The 17638-nt window shown below is 39.3% G+C and overlaps 1 protein-coding gene across 1 annotated transcript in view; it reads left to right on the forward strand.

Moving 5' to 3' along the window:
• The first annotated feature begins 5755 nt into the window (after window positions 1-5755).
• Window positions 5756-17638, forward strand: part of LOC105810573 (homeodomain-interacting protein kinase 1-like) — a 66708-nt gene continuing 54825 nt past the window's right edge. The window contains exons 1-2 of the mRNA XM_012644587.1: window positions 5756-5854; window positions 12936-14013. Coding sequence (XP_012500041.1) covers window positions 12938-14013 — 1076 coding nt within the window. The 5' untranslated portion in view covers window positions 5756-5854; window positions 12936-12937. The remainder of the gene's footprint in view (window positions 5855-12935; window positions 14014-17638) is intronic.

Raw genomic sequence — 17638 nt, forward strand, 5'->3', positions numbered from 1 at the left:
GAAGTCCATACAAGAGAGGGTGCAAAAAAAGAAACAAATAAATAAGCAAAATTAAAAAAAATAAAAATAAAAGAGAAAGTTTAGAAGTGTGCAGTTCCAGGTTCATTCAGAAGCTCAACCATGTCATGAAGCAACACTCCTTCCATCAGTCTCCTCTGTTGTCCTCACCATGCTGTTTGTCTTCATTGCTGTTTGTTGTTGCATTTGTGTCACAAGATGGCTATGACAGCTCCAGGCTACGAAGACAGAGGCAGGAGCAAAGACATTTTGTTTTCCTCAAAGTGCTATCTTTTTTATACAAAAAGAATTTTTCCCAGGAGCCTCTGAGCAGACTTCCTTTCATATTTCATCAGCCAGAATGAGTCCCATACTCATCCCTAAACATATCATTGGCAAAGAGAAACGGAATTACCAGGACTGGGGTAGACTAACTGTGTTTTTATCCTCTGAGTTCAGGGGAAGAACTTAGCTTCCTTGAAATCAAATGATCTTCTTTCTACCTCAACAAAACTGGTATTCTACTGATAGTGAAGGAGTAATATAAGGAAGAAGGGTATCACGATTTTAGATAACTGTAACAGAAACTGGTTCATTTTCTTTTTACTATAATCATATTGCTTTTCCTCCTGGGCACATAGCTATATTGCCTCTCCTAACCTAGCTTTGTAGTTAGCAGCATCCCTGTTCCAGAGTTCCCACGAGTGTAATGTGTGCAGAATAGATTTATATGTTTGCTATGTCCAGGTCTGACCTATAAAAAATCCCCATACAATCATCCATATTTACTCTTTCCCTCCCCCCTCCTCACCCCCCACCCCCCGGGCAGATGCAAAGGATATGGTGGAGAAATCCAAGTCTCCAAGGAATGGTGAAGCCACAAAAATCTAGATGGAGGGTGCCTGAATCCTTGAATGACTTCGCGGAGTATAGCAACCCCATCGTCCCTAGCCACCTGCAATGGACTGATGATGTAAGCAAGCAATAAAAACTGTGTCAAACCACTGAGATATGGGGACTGTTTGCTACAGCAGTTAGCTAACCCTAATTATTCATTTGAAGAGGCAATGAACAATGTGTACCGCATTCCCCTATGAAAGCTTCTCTGCTAAGGATACCCTAAAGGAGTTTTGGAAGGAAAAATCCTGGGGATACCTCAGTCTTGGAATCGTGGGGGAAGGGATGAGTCAGGAAATCGTCCATTCAGGGTTGACATTCATACCCTAGGCCATAAGTATCCAATAAGAAATCATTGTGGGCTTAGTGCTCAGATCTTGTTTTCAAATATTAATGCCCCATAAAAAGAACCAGGACTCCTCATAAAAATGGCTGATTCTAGGGCTGAAGCAGGGAAAGTACAAGATGAATCTGGAACACCTTATTTTGGAGACATGCTTAAAAAGCACAGGGGCCAACTTGAAAGGGTACCCACTGACTAAATCTGAAACATTCCTGCACCAAAATATTAAGGATAGTAATGAATTATAAACCATTGAAACAATACTAATCCATGAGTCCATATCATTAATGAATAGATAAATAAGTAACCAACTGGCTAACGAAGAGATAAGGGAGGATTGGTATAGGCAAGAATCATCAATAGATGCTAAATCTAGGGGAATATGTTTAAATATGAGTAGGATATTTGCATGGCCTAAAGTGTCTCCCCAAAGATTGCTTATTAATTATAAGGAAAAAACCAGTAAGCCTACTGTGGAGAAATCAGACACCATGACAAAGTAATCAAAATTAATAGCACCAGTGAGGGACAGAGAGATATCATGTGCCTTTGGGTGTGATACACTGAGAAGGAAACAATATGCCTTATGTAGTATTCTGGCTAGGAATAGATAACCTGAATCTACTTATGAATAAACATGAGACAAACATAAACAACAAACTTAAAATGAGGATAGCCTAAAATAAGGAACATTCTATTATCAAAACAAACAAAGGCCTGTATACTTCAAAACTATCAAGGACAAAGAAAGCAAAGAAAGCCTAAGGAACTGTTCTAGATTAAAGGAGACTAAAGAGACATGACAACTAAATGCCACATATGATCCTAAACTCGTTCTTGTGCTAGAAAATTTTTTAAAAATGCTAAGGATGTTATTGGATCAATTGACAAAAATTGGAATATGGATGATAGATTAAAGTATTATATCAATGTTAAGTTTCCTGGAGTTGATAATTGTATGTATTGTGTTTATGAGAATGTATGTATTCTTAGTATTTATGTATTTATGAGAATGTATTTATTCTTAGGATACACAAGTATTAAAGGGTAAAAGGGCATGATGCATGCAACTTACTTTCAAATGGTCAGAAAAAAAATGTATGTGTATGCATAATATATCTTTATCCATCCTCTCTCTTTCTCTCATATAAGAGTACAAATGATAAAGCAAAAGAAGCAAAATGTAAATGAGTCAATCTAGATAAAGGGTATATGGGTGCTCTTTTTATTATTTATGTAACTTTTCTATATGTTTGAAATTATTTCCAAATAAAAGGTTTTTCTGGGGTCTGGATTTAAAAAAAAATCAAGGAGCTCTCCTTCTGTTGGTTCAAGGAATTTTTCCAGGTGCTTCCTCTTGTCCTTTACTTCGGATCTTCACTTTCATCTGGTTTTCCCAGTTTTATAACCTGTTGACTTCTATTTGAATTCTTTTTCTTCTCAGCCCCTTGGATTCAATACTTGTTTGGATAGCTTGCCTAGCTTTTCGATTCAGGTTTCCCAAGACACAGCCTTCTAGCTTCTCCCATTTGGCCTTAAGCACTACAGCTCCTGAGCAAGAAATTTCTTGCCTGCAACACTGAATGTAGGCTCTAGGCCCCAGGGGGATATCATACCCTGAATGAGACTTCGATGCTTCCAACTGCTAATAGCTCCATCTCCCTCTCCAGCTGCCCTGACTTTGCCTGGGAGGAAATATTTCACTTATCTGCCCCCTTCTCTTGCTAGTCCCTGCTTGATCAAACCTTCATCATTAATTTTCCACTTAGCCTCCCTTTCTCTACTCCAGCCAGACATCCTCCTCACTATCACTAGTTCTCTCATATTACCTGTCTGATTAAACCTCTAAAAGCTCTTCATTGCCTTTCAAAATCTGACTCAACTTACCTTACTAATTCCATATCCTGCCACTTCTCTGCTGAACTGTAAGTTCCTTCAGGGCATGACCATGTCTTTTCTTCTTTGTATCCTTAATTTCTAACATAGTGTCTGGCACACAGAAGATGCTCTATAAACATTTGTTGAATCGACAAATGACCTCCAGCTACACTAAACTTTGAAACTTCTTTGACCATACCATGCTCAAATATTACCTTCTCTGATAGTCTTCTCTGACTCCCTCATTCAAGTCTTATATGTGTCTGCATACATTTTTTTCCTAACTAGACTGTAAGCTCCCTGAGGGAAAATACAATGTTTTATTCATCTTGCATCTGACTCAGTGTCTATAATAGTGTGTAGAATAAAGCAGGCACACAAGCAGTTTGCTGGATGAATGAATGAATGATTTTAGAGAGGAGAAAATACTAGACTTTAAGAAGCTTCTTGTATAGTGAGACAGACTGAAGAAATGACCTAAGAACAATGACAATAAAGATCAAAAAGTAAAAATACATAAGGTACAAATAAGTAAATTATCTAAGTAGTTAGATGATGATGCAGAAGTAGAAGTGGGAGTCAATTAGCAAAGTCTCCCTAAAGGTAAATTTTGAGATACATTTGAAAAGAGAAAAGGGACATAACTTGGGAGAATAGGAGATTAGGAGTATGCCATAGAGTTGGGTTGAATCAAGGCATGGTAAACAATTCATGTGTTTAAAGCTGACTTTTTTTTTTTTTTTTGGTGAGACAGGGTCTCACTCTGTCACCCCAGCTAGAGTGCAGTGGTGTCATCATAGCTCACTACAACCTCAAACTCCTGGGCTGAAGCCATCCTCCTCCCTCAGCCTCCCAAGTAGCTGGGACTACAGGTGTGCGCCACCATGCCCAGCTAATTTTTCTATTTTTTGTAGAGATGCTGTCTCGCACTCCTGGCCTCAAGCAACCCTCCCACCTCAGCCTCCCAAAGTGCTAGGATTACAGGTGTGAGCCACCATGCTCAGCCAAAGCTGACTTTTTGAGTAGGATCTGCTCTGCCCTAGACCACAGGTTTCTGCCTTTTTCTGGCTCACCAAACACTCTCTCTGTTTTTTTTTCCCCATTTCTTTATTAGGAAGAGAACTCTCTATGTTTTGATGTTTCCCTGGTCAGCCCAATGTGAGAACTTTAAGTTCTTTAAATAGTAAGAAGGAAGTTTCTGTGAATATATGCAAACAAAATCGTGGGATTGAACACTTTTGCTAATCCTGGTTCTCTAGGGAAATGAACTTCCTTGTTCCCAATAAAATGGAACTGCTCCCAGGATTATTAAGGCAGGGTGAAACCCAAATGACTTCCCTTAAAAGGTATTTAACACATTTTACAAAAATTTTGTGTTTTTTTGTGAGGAGATGGGGAATCCAAGGACATCAAGGACGTTAATGAGTGAGATATGAGAAAGAGAACTCAATAGCAAAATCTTGTCTTAGCTACATCTGCCCCCTCCTCACAGAGTATATGCAAATATCCATGATGCTGGACAGACACTTTCTAGGGCTCAGATCACTGCTGCCTCCAGCACTTGTGGGATGGAAAAAAATGAATATATTATATTACAGTCTCCCTAAAATATCCTCCACTTTAGGAATCTGAACATTTTACACAGCAGGACGTATGTCTGAAGTCCTATTGAGTCTCCTGACTATGGGAGATGGCAATTGTCTATTAGGATAACCTAGTTTTCACACAGTGTCCGTTTTCTCAGAATGTTGTGCCCAACGCCTTCTGTTTCCTGAATAGCCAGCCTTTCTATCTTCTGGTAGATGCAAGAAAATTATGATATTAGCATTCATTCATTGCATGTTTTGAGGTGTTGGGTTCGGAATACATCTATTCTTTCTTACCTCCTAATGCAAACACAAGTGCCCAAGGCAGCAATGGGAGAGCCCTCTAAGGGTCTCCTGCTGTACACGGAGACTTCCAGATCCCATACACGTATGTCACATTGCTAGAATGTCTCTAGATGGCAACAAAACATGAAAGCCTAAGCTGAGGTAATTCCTCACCAGCAGGGGGACTTCCCGGGTAGGCACTGCATCCCCCGCACACTGCCCAATTTCTGGGGTTGTCACACTGTGGTGATGTCACACTGGCTGGGATGACATTTTACGGCTGGGACCGCTTACAGTCACCAGGCACATTTAAATTACCGCGGAGTCTACCGTGAGGAAGGGGCGAGAAATCCGGCCCCCGCATTCGATCCACGCTGGCTCCCCACGGAGGCCCACTCACTCCCACGACCATCAGTGCCATGCGGTGGTCCTAGTCAGCCGGATCGTCAGCACTTCCGCCTCAGTAGGTGTCATGGCGCAGGGCGGGCAAACAGTTCCGGCAAGGCGGGGCCGGCCGGATGGGGGCGGCCGCTCGGCGCTCCGCTCATCGGGTCTGGCGACAACGGCGGCTGCGGAGTAAGGGGCCCGGCGGTAGCCCGGGACGGCAGCGGGAGGCCGAGGCGGGAGCGCGCGGGGCCGAGGCGGCGGCGGCGGTGGCGGGAAGGGGCCGGGTGGCGGAGCGGGCGGGAGGCTGAGGAGGCTCCCCCCGCGGGACGGGCGCGGGAACGGCTCCGGGGGGCGGGGGCCGGGGCCCGGGCCGGCTCGCGAGGGGGATATGATGACCCGGCGGCGGGGCCCCGGATCTCGTCTCCTCCGCCGCCTCCTCACGGCAGCCCCAGCTCGCGGCTGAGAACCAGACACACCGACGGTGAGTGCGGACGGGAGGGAAGGGGCTTTGGCAGGGAGCGACCTCCTGTCCGCTCCCCGAGGCGGGGCCGGCCTGGCCGCGGGCTCTCCTTGGGCGCCCGGCCGGCTGGGGGCGCCTTTCTGAGCCCGGGACTGGGCGCCGCGTCCTGCGGCCCGACTGCTCTTGGCCGCGGGAGGGGCTCGCGTTCCCAGGAAAGTGGGCAGGCTCGGGGCTTGTTTTCGGGGCAACTCCCCCTGCCTCCTGCCACTTCTCTCTTGGGTGTGTTGTCCTTAAGTGTCAGGGGACCGCCTTAAGTCTCCTCACCAAGCAGGTTTTTTTCCCAGCCGTCGTGGCAGGTTCCCAGTGTGTGGCTTGTGCGTGTGTGTTTCACAACTCTGCTTAGCACCGTGGTTTGGGTTATTTGTGCTGTTTGGGACCAGGAAGCGGTGTCGGGAGAGGAAGAAGGTGGTGGGGTGGGTGTGGAAGCTTTTCTTTCCTCTCTGCTGATGTTCTGTAATCGTTAGGTTTGTAATTTGTAATGATGGTGTAGACTACGTGGGACCGGCCTTCCTAATGTGTATCTGTGCAAGGCAAATCTAGAGGTCTGGTTCAAAGGGAAATTTGTGCTGCCCGTCGCCACTTCCAAAGCTTTCATTAAAAAGAAAAAAAAAAAGGAAATGAAAAAGGAAAAGAGGGGAAACAACCAAAACTCGTAGGAAAGATCCATACTGTTCACAGGGCTGTGGGAAAGAGTCCCTTTTTGTGCCTAGTAATCAAGACCTGGGCTCAGTCTCCAGAAGCATTGGTCTAACCTCCAGTTTGTTGTGGTGACGAACGGTGAGCAATGGCCTGTGTTTATGCTGGGCGCGCTTTCTTTCCTGTTTGAGGAGGGGGGATGGGGATAGGAGTGATGGGGGTAGGGAATAGGGGAAAAAATCCAGTAAATCTTTTTTCCCCTTAACCACTGCTTGTTGTAGATAGATTCATTTTGAGTCAGTCCTAGAAGCTCTTTCTTGGCTGTTAGTGACACTTTGGGAATTCTCAGTAATCACATTAAAATAGTAGTTTCAGCTATGTAGACTCTTCTGCCCCAATCTGTCCTTTATCTTATTTGTTTCTTAGTAACTGATGAAAACAGCGTTGTGGCTTCCTGCTCCTGATGAAGTGGGGTTAAATTAAGTGGCTGATGCCCTCAGCAAAACCTACAATTTTGCTCTTGCTTGTGTAAAGCTATTTTTGATTCCTGGTCTGTAAAATGTTTTTTTCCTTCTTTTTTTCAACTAAGATTATAGAGAATGCAAACCATTACCAGCTTTTTTCATATCGAAAGCCTAAAGCTTTCTGTAAAACATTTAAAAGTCTAACGTCATTTTACCTAATTGTTGTAATTCAGCTGGAGATTTGGGATCTTTACATGTAAGTATCTCAGGGTTCTGTGTTATAATTCTGGTACGATGAAGAATGTCATTGACTTTAAGATACTGCTCCTGGCTTGAAGGATATTTTGGTAAAGTACTTGCGGTTGGAGCTGGAGGCAGCCACGCCAGTAAAGCATCTGAGAGTAAAATGGTGAATGAGAGCTTATAAATATACTGACTCTGTTTGGCAAGTAGGACTTCTTCCTGAGTAGTTTGTCCTATCTCTGGACTTTGGGAGCAAGTTGATTGGTAACTTGAGACTTAAACTAGAACTCCCTCCTAAAAGAAAAAAAGAAAAGATTTGTCTCAAAATTCACAGTTCTCTGGAAAATAGAATTCTTTCATTCTGTGCCTTTGTTTTTATAAGTGCAGCTCCATCAATGGTTTGTTAGTAGAAATCAAGAGCCAAACCTGCCTGTAAACTTTTTACACTTGGAATTTGTGCAGCTTGTTAGTTATATATTATAAGTGGTCTTTTTGTAATTTGAAGTAATTTTGCAAACATGAGCTGCTTGATCTGCTCTCTGTCCTTTTATTTTCATTTTCGTGATTGTATAATAGCAGTCTATATTTTTTAGGTCTTTTTTTTATTATTGACTTACTATTAATTTCTCCCCAGTTTCTTCCTTTAAATTTCATGCTAATGTGAACACAAGTTACCATTTTCTTTCAAGTACCACTTCAGTTACTGATTTGCTTTCTGGTTCCTTTTTTTTGTTGTTTTTGTTTCTGATCTTCTTTTAGTTGTTGAAACCTAGCTCCTAAATGCCTAATGTATTTCTGTAGTGCATAATTTGGCACTTAAAAATTTTACATCCTGTTTTTATATTTTTCTCATAATTTTTTGTGTGCCTCATCATTTCAGCAACATTGTAAGCTCTTTGAAGGGAGAGAAACTTAGTTGTATTTCTTTTGGATTATTTAAGGGCCCTGGTAGAGTGCTTTCTCAAAGTCCTTAATGAAAAAGAATCAGAAGACCTGAATTCTTTGCCACCGTTGGTACTCATTAGCTCTGTGTAAAACTTGTTTGGCTTTTTTGGATCTCCTCTTTCTCATTTTGGAATTGGGTTGGGGGGAAGGAGTGCGGTTAGAAATAATCTTTTAAAGCCTGTTTTAGCTGTCAGAGTCCCTGTTCTTTTATGGCAGTGTCTTCTGCTCCAATCAAATACATCTCCTTACTTTACACATTTTTCCACCCCTTTGGCATTCTGGCAAAAGTCATGTCCTTCTTCTAAAAGAGCTGCTTCCATCTTCCATCCGCCACACTGTTGTTACCTTACTTAAGTCCTGTTTTCCTTCAGCTTTTGCTGGCTGATCTAAACAGGGTCCTCTCTTGGTGTTGTTCATGTTTCATATTGATCTCTGCTTTGTTGATATGACCTTTTCCTTATGTGGAAACTTCTCAAGGTATAGTGTTTTTTTGTTTTTGTTTTTAATTTATAATGTACCCCTACCTTTAAAAGGTAAAGTTTTCTTTAAGTTTTATAGACCTTGTAGACTGTTCTGTTCACATACTAAAATAGTACCTTTTTACTAAACACAAAGTGCTTTTCTTTTGTTCTGTTGCTATAGATAGGTCATTCCAAATAAACCTAAGTGAACTATTGATTTTGATACAGACCAGCAGCTTCTGCCATACTGAAGAAGTAAACTTTAAGCAGAGACTAGAAGGATAAGTATAAGTTAGGAAAAGAAAAGGCTAAGAGGGGAGAATGAAGTTCAGATAGAGAACATTATGTGTGAAGGAACTAGGGCGGGGGAAAGCAAGCCTTACTCGAGGACCTCAGAGAAACTTAGTACTATTAGAAGACAGCATGCCCGGGGAAAAGAATGCGTGAAACAAGGCTTTAAAACTAAGCATAACCCAGATCTTGCAAGGCTTGGTAATCCAAATTAGAGATTTTAGTCTTTATCCTAAGGTTTTAAGTGGGTAACGTTATGTGCATTTTTTTTTTCAGATGTGCGTTTTTAAAAGCTTCAGTTGTAAGGCGAATGAATTGGGAGAGAGGAGCTTAGAAAGGGGGCTTGAGAGTACAGTTTGAGGGAGACCAGTTAGACTGTTTAAGTAAATACAGAATTGTGCAATAGTTGTAGAGAAAACTTAGTGGAATAGAGAAAGATTTAGGTGTTCTGGTGAAAGAATTTTCTTCCCAAGCTTGTATTGCCTTATTTTTATAGAGCATGTATTCTTATTTACCTACTTTAATGATAAGGATACTTTCAGTGTGTGTGCTGGACAATATGTACATCTGTGGTATAAGTCAGCTAAGGGTAAGTGCTAGAGGAAGAAATCAATATATAGTACTGTATTTAGGTTATTTAGGTCACCAATTGTTAAACTGTATCAAAGAGGCAAAGATGACATTGAGGAAAAGAAACAAGAATTTATTATTGGTATGGGGGGACAGGTAAAAGTTACTGAGGACTAAAAGTACAAAGCACTAAAAAATGATCACCATACCCAACTGTTCCATTCAGGGTTATAATATTTGGATTTTTTTTTTTTGTAGTAAGATTATCTACCTGTAGTGCTTATTATGGGGCACCTAGTAAATGTTAAATAAATGTGACCATGCCAGGAAGTGGGGAAGCTGTTAATTTGATTGTTTTTGAAAGCCTGGGACTTTAGCAATTATCAATTCTCTTTTAGCAATAAGTACAAGTACCAGTAAACTTTTGCCTATCAGTTCTAATTTGGGATTACTACAACAGGCAAATTTGTCATTACATTGAGATGGTTAAGTCCTTGGAAAGTTAAGTTTGAAATGAAAAAAAAGACTTTGTTCATTGCTAGAGTTGAGGTGCAGCGTTTTTAGGAAGTCAGAAATAGCCTTTTAATTTATTGGGGAGCTATTCTCATGTGAATTGGAAATATTTGTAATTTCCTTAACAGAGTCTGATACATAGTATAAGTTTCCACAGGTGTTAATCTGTTCCATTTTTTGTTTGGTAGCTTTCTGCCTAGGAAGAGAATTGCCTCCCCATTTGCAAATTCAAATTTCATGGAACATAATATCTTTATCCTGTGTCTAGAAATTTCTCTTTTAGCTGAATTTCAGAGTGTCATATAAGTAAGAGTCTGTTGATTTTTCTAGGCTGTTTTGGTTCTGTGTTTTCTTCTCATCTTGTGTTAGTTGAGGTCAGGATGAGTCTCAGTCACATTGTATTAGTAAGTCCTGGTGGTCTGATACTGACATTAGTACATCTTGCCCTTGCTGTGGGGAAGGCCAGTAAAATTCTGAAGTGTTTTTTTCCTTTTGGGTGGATTGTTTGTCTTTCTGAATAAGAATTATATTAATTTATATACTTATAAGCACTCTGAAAAATGTTCTATAACTTGTGCTTTTTGCACAATGTAAAGATTTGAAATCATAAATATCTGTTATTTATTGGGTAAAACGTTTCAATAACATTACTCTGGCAAATGGTCTATTTTTATGGAGTATCTAGTTGTGAACATATATTTTAAAATTTGGTATGACATTTCATGAATTAAATATTTTTACTTTAGTTGCTACAAACTGCAAATTTTGTATTCACATATTTCATTAAATACTTTTAGTTACATAAAGGTTGTATTCATGTTTTTTGATAGATTGTTAAATTTAGCAGCTCAACACATATGATGGAAAACTTTTTTTCTCTATAAAGTTCGTATAAATTATGGAAACTCTTGATTAAACTAAATCTAAACCGCATTTTAGAAATTGAAGGCCGAGGATTTGTTCTTCTTTCCAGCTGATTAGTCCAGTGCAAATGGTTTTTAGTTGTATTCAGGCACAAAGAAATGTACGCTTTGCTTTTTGACGTTCTGCAACATTCTTTGTCACATTTCCTTCCTTTCTGGTTGTATGTGTTTTTTCTCTTATGAATAATAAAATTATACTGTGTGGATTGGAGTGGAGACTTCCCCCATATCTCAGTGACCCCACAAAAATAAAAGGGAAGGACATTCAAAACAAAACCAAAAACCAAGCATTTGAAAATACTGCAGTTTAATGAGTGGTAAGGAGTTGTAGTAGATACGAAGTTGATAGGCAGGGGTCAAATCATTCATCCAGCAAATACTGAGTATGTACATATTGCCAGTCCATGGTAAGCTCTGGTGATACAAGCCAAGAATAAAACAGAGATGGTTCATGTCCTCAAGGAACTTATACTATAGCTGGGAACATAGCATTAGACAAATATTTTCAAGTTATAAGGGAAGAACAGGGTGCTGTGGGAATGCATGGTGGCGGGTGGGGGATGATTGTGGGGAATGTTTGCATGGGTGGTGGAGGTGTCAAGGAACAGTTTTCTCAACAGAAAGTCTTCAACATATTAATGGGCCTGGAGTTGAGAATATGGAGTGGCTTTCCAAGAACTGAAGAAAGAAGGGCAGTATGTCTAGAGTGGAGGAATCAAAGTAGGGAGGTGTTCAAAGGCAGCAAGCAGATTTTGGAGAGTGCTTTTTTAAGGCAGGTTGAGGATTTGGGCTTTATCTCCAAAGCAATGAAAAACCCTGGGGAAGGGGATAGGAAGTGGTTAAGAAGGAGAGCGGTTATCCGATTTGCATTGTTTAAAAGCAAAGATCCCCTGAGTGCATTTAAGGAGATTTAGTTTGGAGGCTACTGACAATTTGAACTAGAATGGTGCCAATAGAGGTAGGGAAAAATGGCTGATTTGAAATATACTTAGGAGATAGAATAAATAAGGTATAGATTAGGTGTGGAGAAATAAGGGAGAGGAATGATTCACAATAATAGTATTTAAATGTGTGTCAGGCACTATCACTTTACACGTATTAAATCATTTAATTCTCAGAGAACCCCACGAGGTAGGTATTGCTGTCACCATGTATAGTTGAGGGCAGAGGTTCATGGCCGCCCTGATTTTTAGCTTGAGGTAGTGGGTGTTTGGTGGCATCTCATAATTGAGATAGAAAACTGAGGGTAAGGTGGAGGCTCATAAGTTTAATTTTGAAGATGTTGAATATGAAGTTGTCTATAAGATGTCCCAAGTTCTGCCAAGTGGACATTTGGATATAGGATTTGGAGTTCAAGAGAGAGAGAAGTCTGGGTTAGAGATAGAGATTTTAATAATCCTGGGGAATAATTAATGAAAAGGGGGAAAGTGTGGAGCAAGAGAAAAGGGATTACCGTAGAGTCCCAAGGCGTCTGAGGATCACATAGTCGAGAAGGGAGAAGATAAATATGAAATGGCTTGTATGCTGTGTCAAATGTTTGGACTTTATTCTGAAAAAACAGCTTTCAGTTTGGTCTTGGTTCTTACTGAGATAAATGTGTCTATGGGATATTCAGGGAGAGAAAACGGGACTTTTCTCACTCCCTGTCCCCATATTTTTCTAAGAATAACTTTTCTCAGTTCTTCATAAGATACTCTTTAGCTTTCTCATCATCCTAGTTACTTTGTTCTGGTCAGTTTTTCAATGATCCTCTTAAAATATAGGCAGCTGAACATATTTTATGTATGATCTGAGTGGAGTAGATAGCCTTCATTTTGTCCAGCATGTTCTGGACACTATTTCTGTGAATATAGGTAAAGATTGAATTAGCTTTTGAAAGGAGGGAAATGTTGTTACATTGTGTTTCTTTTGTCAACTAAGTGTTTTTCATAAATGTTGCCGTTATGCCTTGTATCTCTTATCCTTGTAGTCTAATTCTTCCTTTCTGTCAATGCAGGTATGGCATCACAGCTGCAGGTGTTTTCCCCCCCATCAGTGTCGTCGAGTGCCTTCTGCAGTGCGAAGAAACTGAAAATAGAGCCCTCTAGTTGGGATGTTTCAGGACAGAGCAGCAACGACAAATATTATACCCACAGCAAAACCCTCCCTTCTACACAAGGGCAAGCCAACTCCTCTCACCAGGTAGCAAATTTCAACATCCCTGCTTACGACCAGGGCCTCCCCCTCCCAGCTCCTGCAGTGGAGCATATTGTTGTAACAGCGGCTGATAGCTCGGGCAGTGCTGCTACATCAACTTTTCAAAGCAGTCAGACCCTGACTCACAGAAGCAACGTTTCTTTGCTTGAGCCATATCAAAAATGTGGATTGAAAAGAAAAAGTGAGGAAGTTGACAGCAACGGTAGCGTGCAGATCATAGAAGAACATCCCCCTCTCATGCTGCAAAACAGGACTGTGGTGGGTGCTGCTGCCACGACCACCACTGTGACCACAAAGAGTAGCAGTTCCAGCGGAGAAGGGGATTACCAGCTGGTCCAGCATGAGATCCTTTGCTCTATGACCAACAGCTATGAAGTCTTGGAGTTCCTAGGCCGGGGGACATTTGGACAGGTGGCTAAGTGCTGGAAGCGGAGCACCAAGGAAATTGTGGCTATTAAAATCTTGAAGAACCATCCCTCCTATGCCAGACAAGGACAGATTGAAGTGAGCATCCTTTCCCGCCTAAGCAGTGAAAATGCTGATGAGTATAATTTTGTCCGTTCTTATGAATGCTTTCAGCATAAGAATCACACCTGCCTTGTGTTTGAGATGCTGGAGCAGAACTTATATGATTTTCTAAAGCAAAACAAGTTTAGCCCACTGCCACTCAAGTACATTAGACCAATCTTGCAGCAGGTGGCCACAGCCTTGATGAAGCTCAAGAGTCTTGGTCTGATTCACGCTGACCTTAAGCCTGAAAACATAATGCTGGTCGATCCAGTTCGTCAACCCTACCGAGTGAAGGTCATTGACTTTGGTTCTGCTAGTCACGTTTCCAAAGCTGTGTGCTCAACCTACTTACAGTCACGTTACTACAGGCAAGTGGCAAATGCTGAAAAGCATGTCTTAGACTAGAGATCTGTTCTTACATTTACCATACATTCCATAGGGCTACGTATAACACTGAATTTATTTATTTATAGATTCTAAAATAGAAATAAGATAGTATATGTTAGTTCATTCTGTGTGTGACATTCCTATATAATGACATTATCTTATATCTGAAATTTTATTTAGCATTAGAAAAATTAACTCAATCTGATTATAAAGGTTGTTATTAGTTGAGTTATACTAGCATCTGTTTCTTTAGTACCATTATACCTAATTTTCCCATTTTAAGAGTCTTTAAATATATAAGGATACTTACTTATTTGTAATGAATTTGAACATATGCTGCTGTTTTTTCCAAGTTCTTATCTTGGCAGGTAAAATGCCTTGGGAATAACTCTAGGTTTAATTCTAGCAGCATTTTAGTCTTTTACATTTTCTTTCTTCTGTAGTAGCATGAATTGGATCAGAAGATTGATACTCTTTCTTCCGGTTTTAACATGCTCTACAATACTTTGAGCTTATTTGGTCATCCTAGAATGGCTTTGACCCAAGTACCTTAACACTTTAGTGATTTATATTTTTAGATTGATACTTTTAATATAACTACCTTTTTAATATATAATAATTATTGGGACAGTACTAAAAAGCTGGTATATACAATCTTGTCTGAGAAGTAGAAGCACATTTTAAAAGCCTTGGTCTAAACTTGGTCTAAAAGCACTTTTCAAATGTGCTTTTACTTCTCAGCATCTCATTTATTTATCTAGTTATTTATTTTAAGGAATCTGATATTCAGTTTTAACGGTCACGCATTAAATACAAATCATGTAAGAATCCAGTCAAGAAAGGAAGTATTACAGATGAGTAAAATTGAGGCCAAAAAAAAGAAAAAAAATGAAATAATGAAAAATAGGTAACCCACAAAATGTTTATAAGGAAGTATGTCCAACGTACTGAATGCCTGTAATAAATTTTGAGATAACAGAAATTCTGAACTAAGAATTTTATATGTGAAAATAATGTAAAGATATTTTAACTCATATAAAGATTCAGAGAAAATGCCATCTATATGTATTTCTCTTTTTTTAAAATTGTGTTATAATTTGTGTAATGTGAAGTTTACGATTTTAACCCATTGGTACCATTCAGTGGTGTTAAGTACATTCACAGTGTTGTGTAACCATCACCACTTTGTATTTCTAAATTTTTTTCATCACCCAAAACAGAAACTTGAACCATTAAGCAATAAATCCCCATTCTTCCTACCCCTGGTAAGCCTCTGTTTGACTTTCTGTCTCTATGACTTTGCCAATTCTAGATACTGCATGTAAGTGGAATCATACAATATTTGTCTTTTGAGTCTGGTTTATTTCATGTAGCATAATGTTTTTGAGATTAATCCCTACTGTAGTGTGTATCAACTTCATTCCTTTTTATGGCTGAATGATATTTCACTGTATGTGTATACCACAATTTATTTATCTATTCATCTGTTGGTGAACGCTTGGGTTGTTACCACCTTTTGGCTATTGTGAATAATGTTGCTATTAACATTGGCATACAAGTACCTAAGACTGTGTTTTCAATTCTTTTGGATATTTATAGCTAGGAATGGAATTGCTGGGTCATGTGATAATTCTATGTTTAACTTTCTGAGGGACCACTGAACTGTTTCCCACAGAGGCTGCACCATTTTACATTCCCACCAGTAGTGCATGAGGGTTCCAGTTTCTCCATATTTTCTCTAACACTTGTTATTTTTTCTTTTTTAAAAAATAATAGCCATTCTTATGGGTGTGAGGCAGTATCTCGTTGTGGTTTTGATTTGTGTTTCTCTGATGATTAGGGATGTAGAGCCTTTTCCATGTGCTTATTGGCCATTTATATATCTTCTTCAGAGAAATGTCTATTCAGGTCTTTTGTGCGTTTTTTGATGTGGGGTTTTTTTGTTGAGTTGTAGGAGTTCTTTATATATTGTAGATATTAATAGATGTATGATTTGCAAATTATTTTCTCCCAATTTATGAATCTTTTCACCTCTGGATAGTGTTGTTTGACACATAAAAAAGTTTTAACTTTGGCGAAGTCCAATTCGTCTACTTTTTGTTTTGCTTGTGTTTTTAGTGTCATATGCAAGAAATCATTGCCAAATCCAAGTCATGTAGCCTTTTCCCCTAAGTTTTCTTCTAAGAGTTTTATAGTTTCAGCTCTCTTACATTTAGGTCTTTGGTTTGTTAATTTTTGTGTATGGTGTAAGGTTCCAGTGTCACATTTTTGCACGTGACTATTCAATTCTTCCAACACAATTTGCTGAAAAGACTGTCCTTTCCCCATCGGATGGTCTTGGCACCTTTGTTGAAATCACTTGACCATATATGTAAGCATTTATTTTTGGGGCTCTCTATTCTATTCCATTAGTCTATATGCATCTGTCCTTATGCCAGTACCACTCCATTTTGATTACTGTAGTTTCGTAGTAAGTTTTGAAATCGGAAAGAGTGAGACCTCCAATCTGTTCTTTTTCAAGATTGTTTTGGCTGTTTGGGGTCCTTGAGATTCTATATGAATTTTAGGATGGATTTTTCTGTTTTTTGCAAAAAACATCATTGGTTTTTAATAGAGATAGCATTGAATCTGTAGATCGCCTTGAGTAGTATTGACATCTTAACAATATTAAGTCTTTTGATACATCCTTATTTTATAGTTTTATAAAATTGTGATGCCTTTTTTTCCTGGAGGTAAAGAAACTCTTAGAGCCTCTGGTTTTATGCTGACCTAGGAAACCTTGGTTAATTTTGAGGATTTCATTTCCATTTATTATTTATGCCCTGGGAGATTTAGGTTCTAATTACATTTGCTTTTTAATACTCTCCTTTGAGCAATCCCGACCTCCCCCAGCCCCCATATATATAAAACACGCTGTACAGGTACACCGAAGAGTTCAGCTCAGCATCCCATTCTGAGAGCTGGGAGGTAAGGGGGGATGCCGCTGAAGGTTGGGGGCTGATCAGCTCTTTTTCAGTCTTACTCTGTGCCTTTAGGCATTCTTTATTTGTCTGCCTTGTCAAAGACAAAGTGCATTCTCTGTGGTAACAGTTTTAAAATTGAAAAAGAGAGAGCAATGGAAGATAAGAATTATTTCATGAATCATTTTTGAAGGCATTTTCACTTAAAGGGTAAAGGAGATTTGAGGGATAAATAGTTCTCTGTTTTAACTTTCTCTAATGTATAATTCATTTGAATAATTTTCAGCATTAGGTTGCTGATCTTTGTGGTTTTTCCTTATCCTTTTAATTTAAGCTGCCAATTGAGTAATTTTGGTTTTGTTTTTATGTATGATTTTCAAATTTTTAAAATTCTTCAACAAAGCTTCCTATAAATCCATTGCATTTTAGTTGTTGACTATAAGAGTATGTTTTTAAAATTGCTACTATATTTAGATTTATTTTCACTTTTTAAAAAATAGTCTTAGAGAAAGGCGCAAAATGACCGAACCCAGAATAAGTATTGATTTGGCTTAAATTTTATGGTAACATGTATACCTCTTCCTTATTTTTTTAATGATTTATAGTCTCTAAACCAGTATCTGTTCAAAGCACTATTATAAATATT

Source organism: Propithecus coquereli, unplaced genomic scaffold, assembly GCF_000956105.1.
Source record: "Propithecus coquereli isolate 6110/MARCELLA unplaced genomic scaffold, Pcoq_1.0 Scaffold215, whole genome shotgun sequence".
In the NCBI taxonomy this organism is placed as follows: Eukaryota; Metazoa; Chordata; class Mammalia; order Primates; family Indriidae; genus Propithecus; species Propithecus coquereli.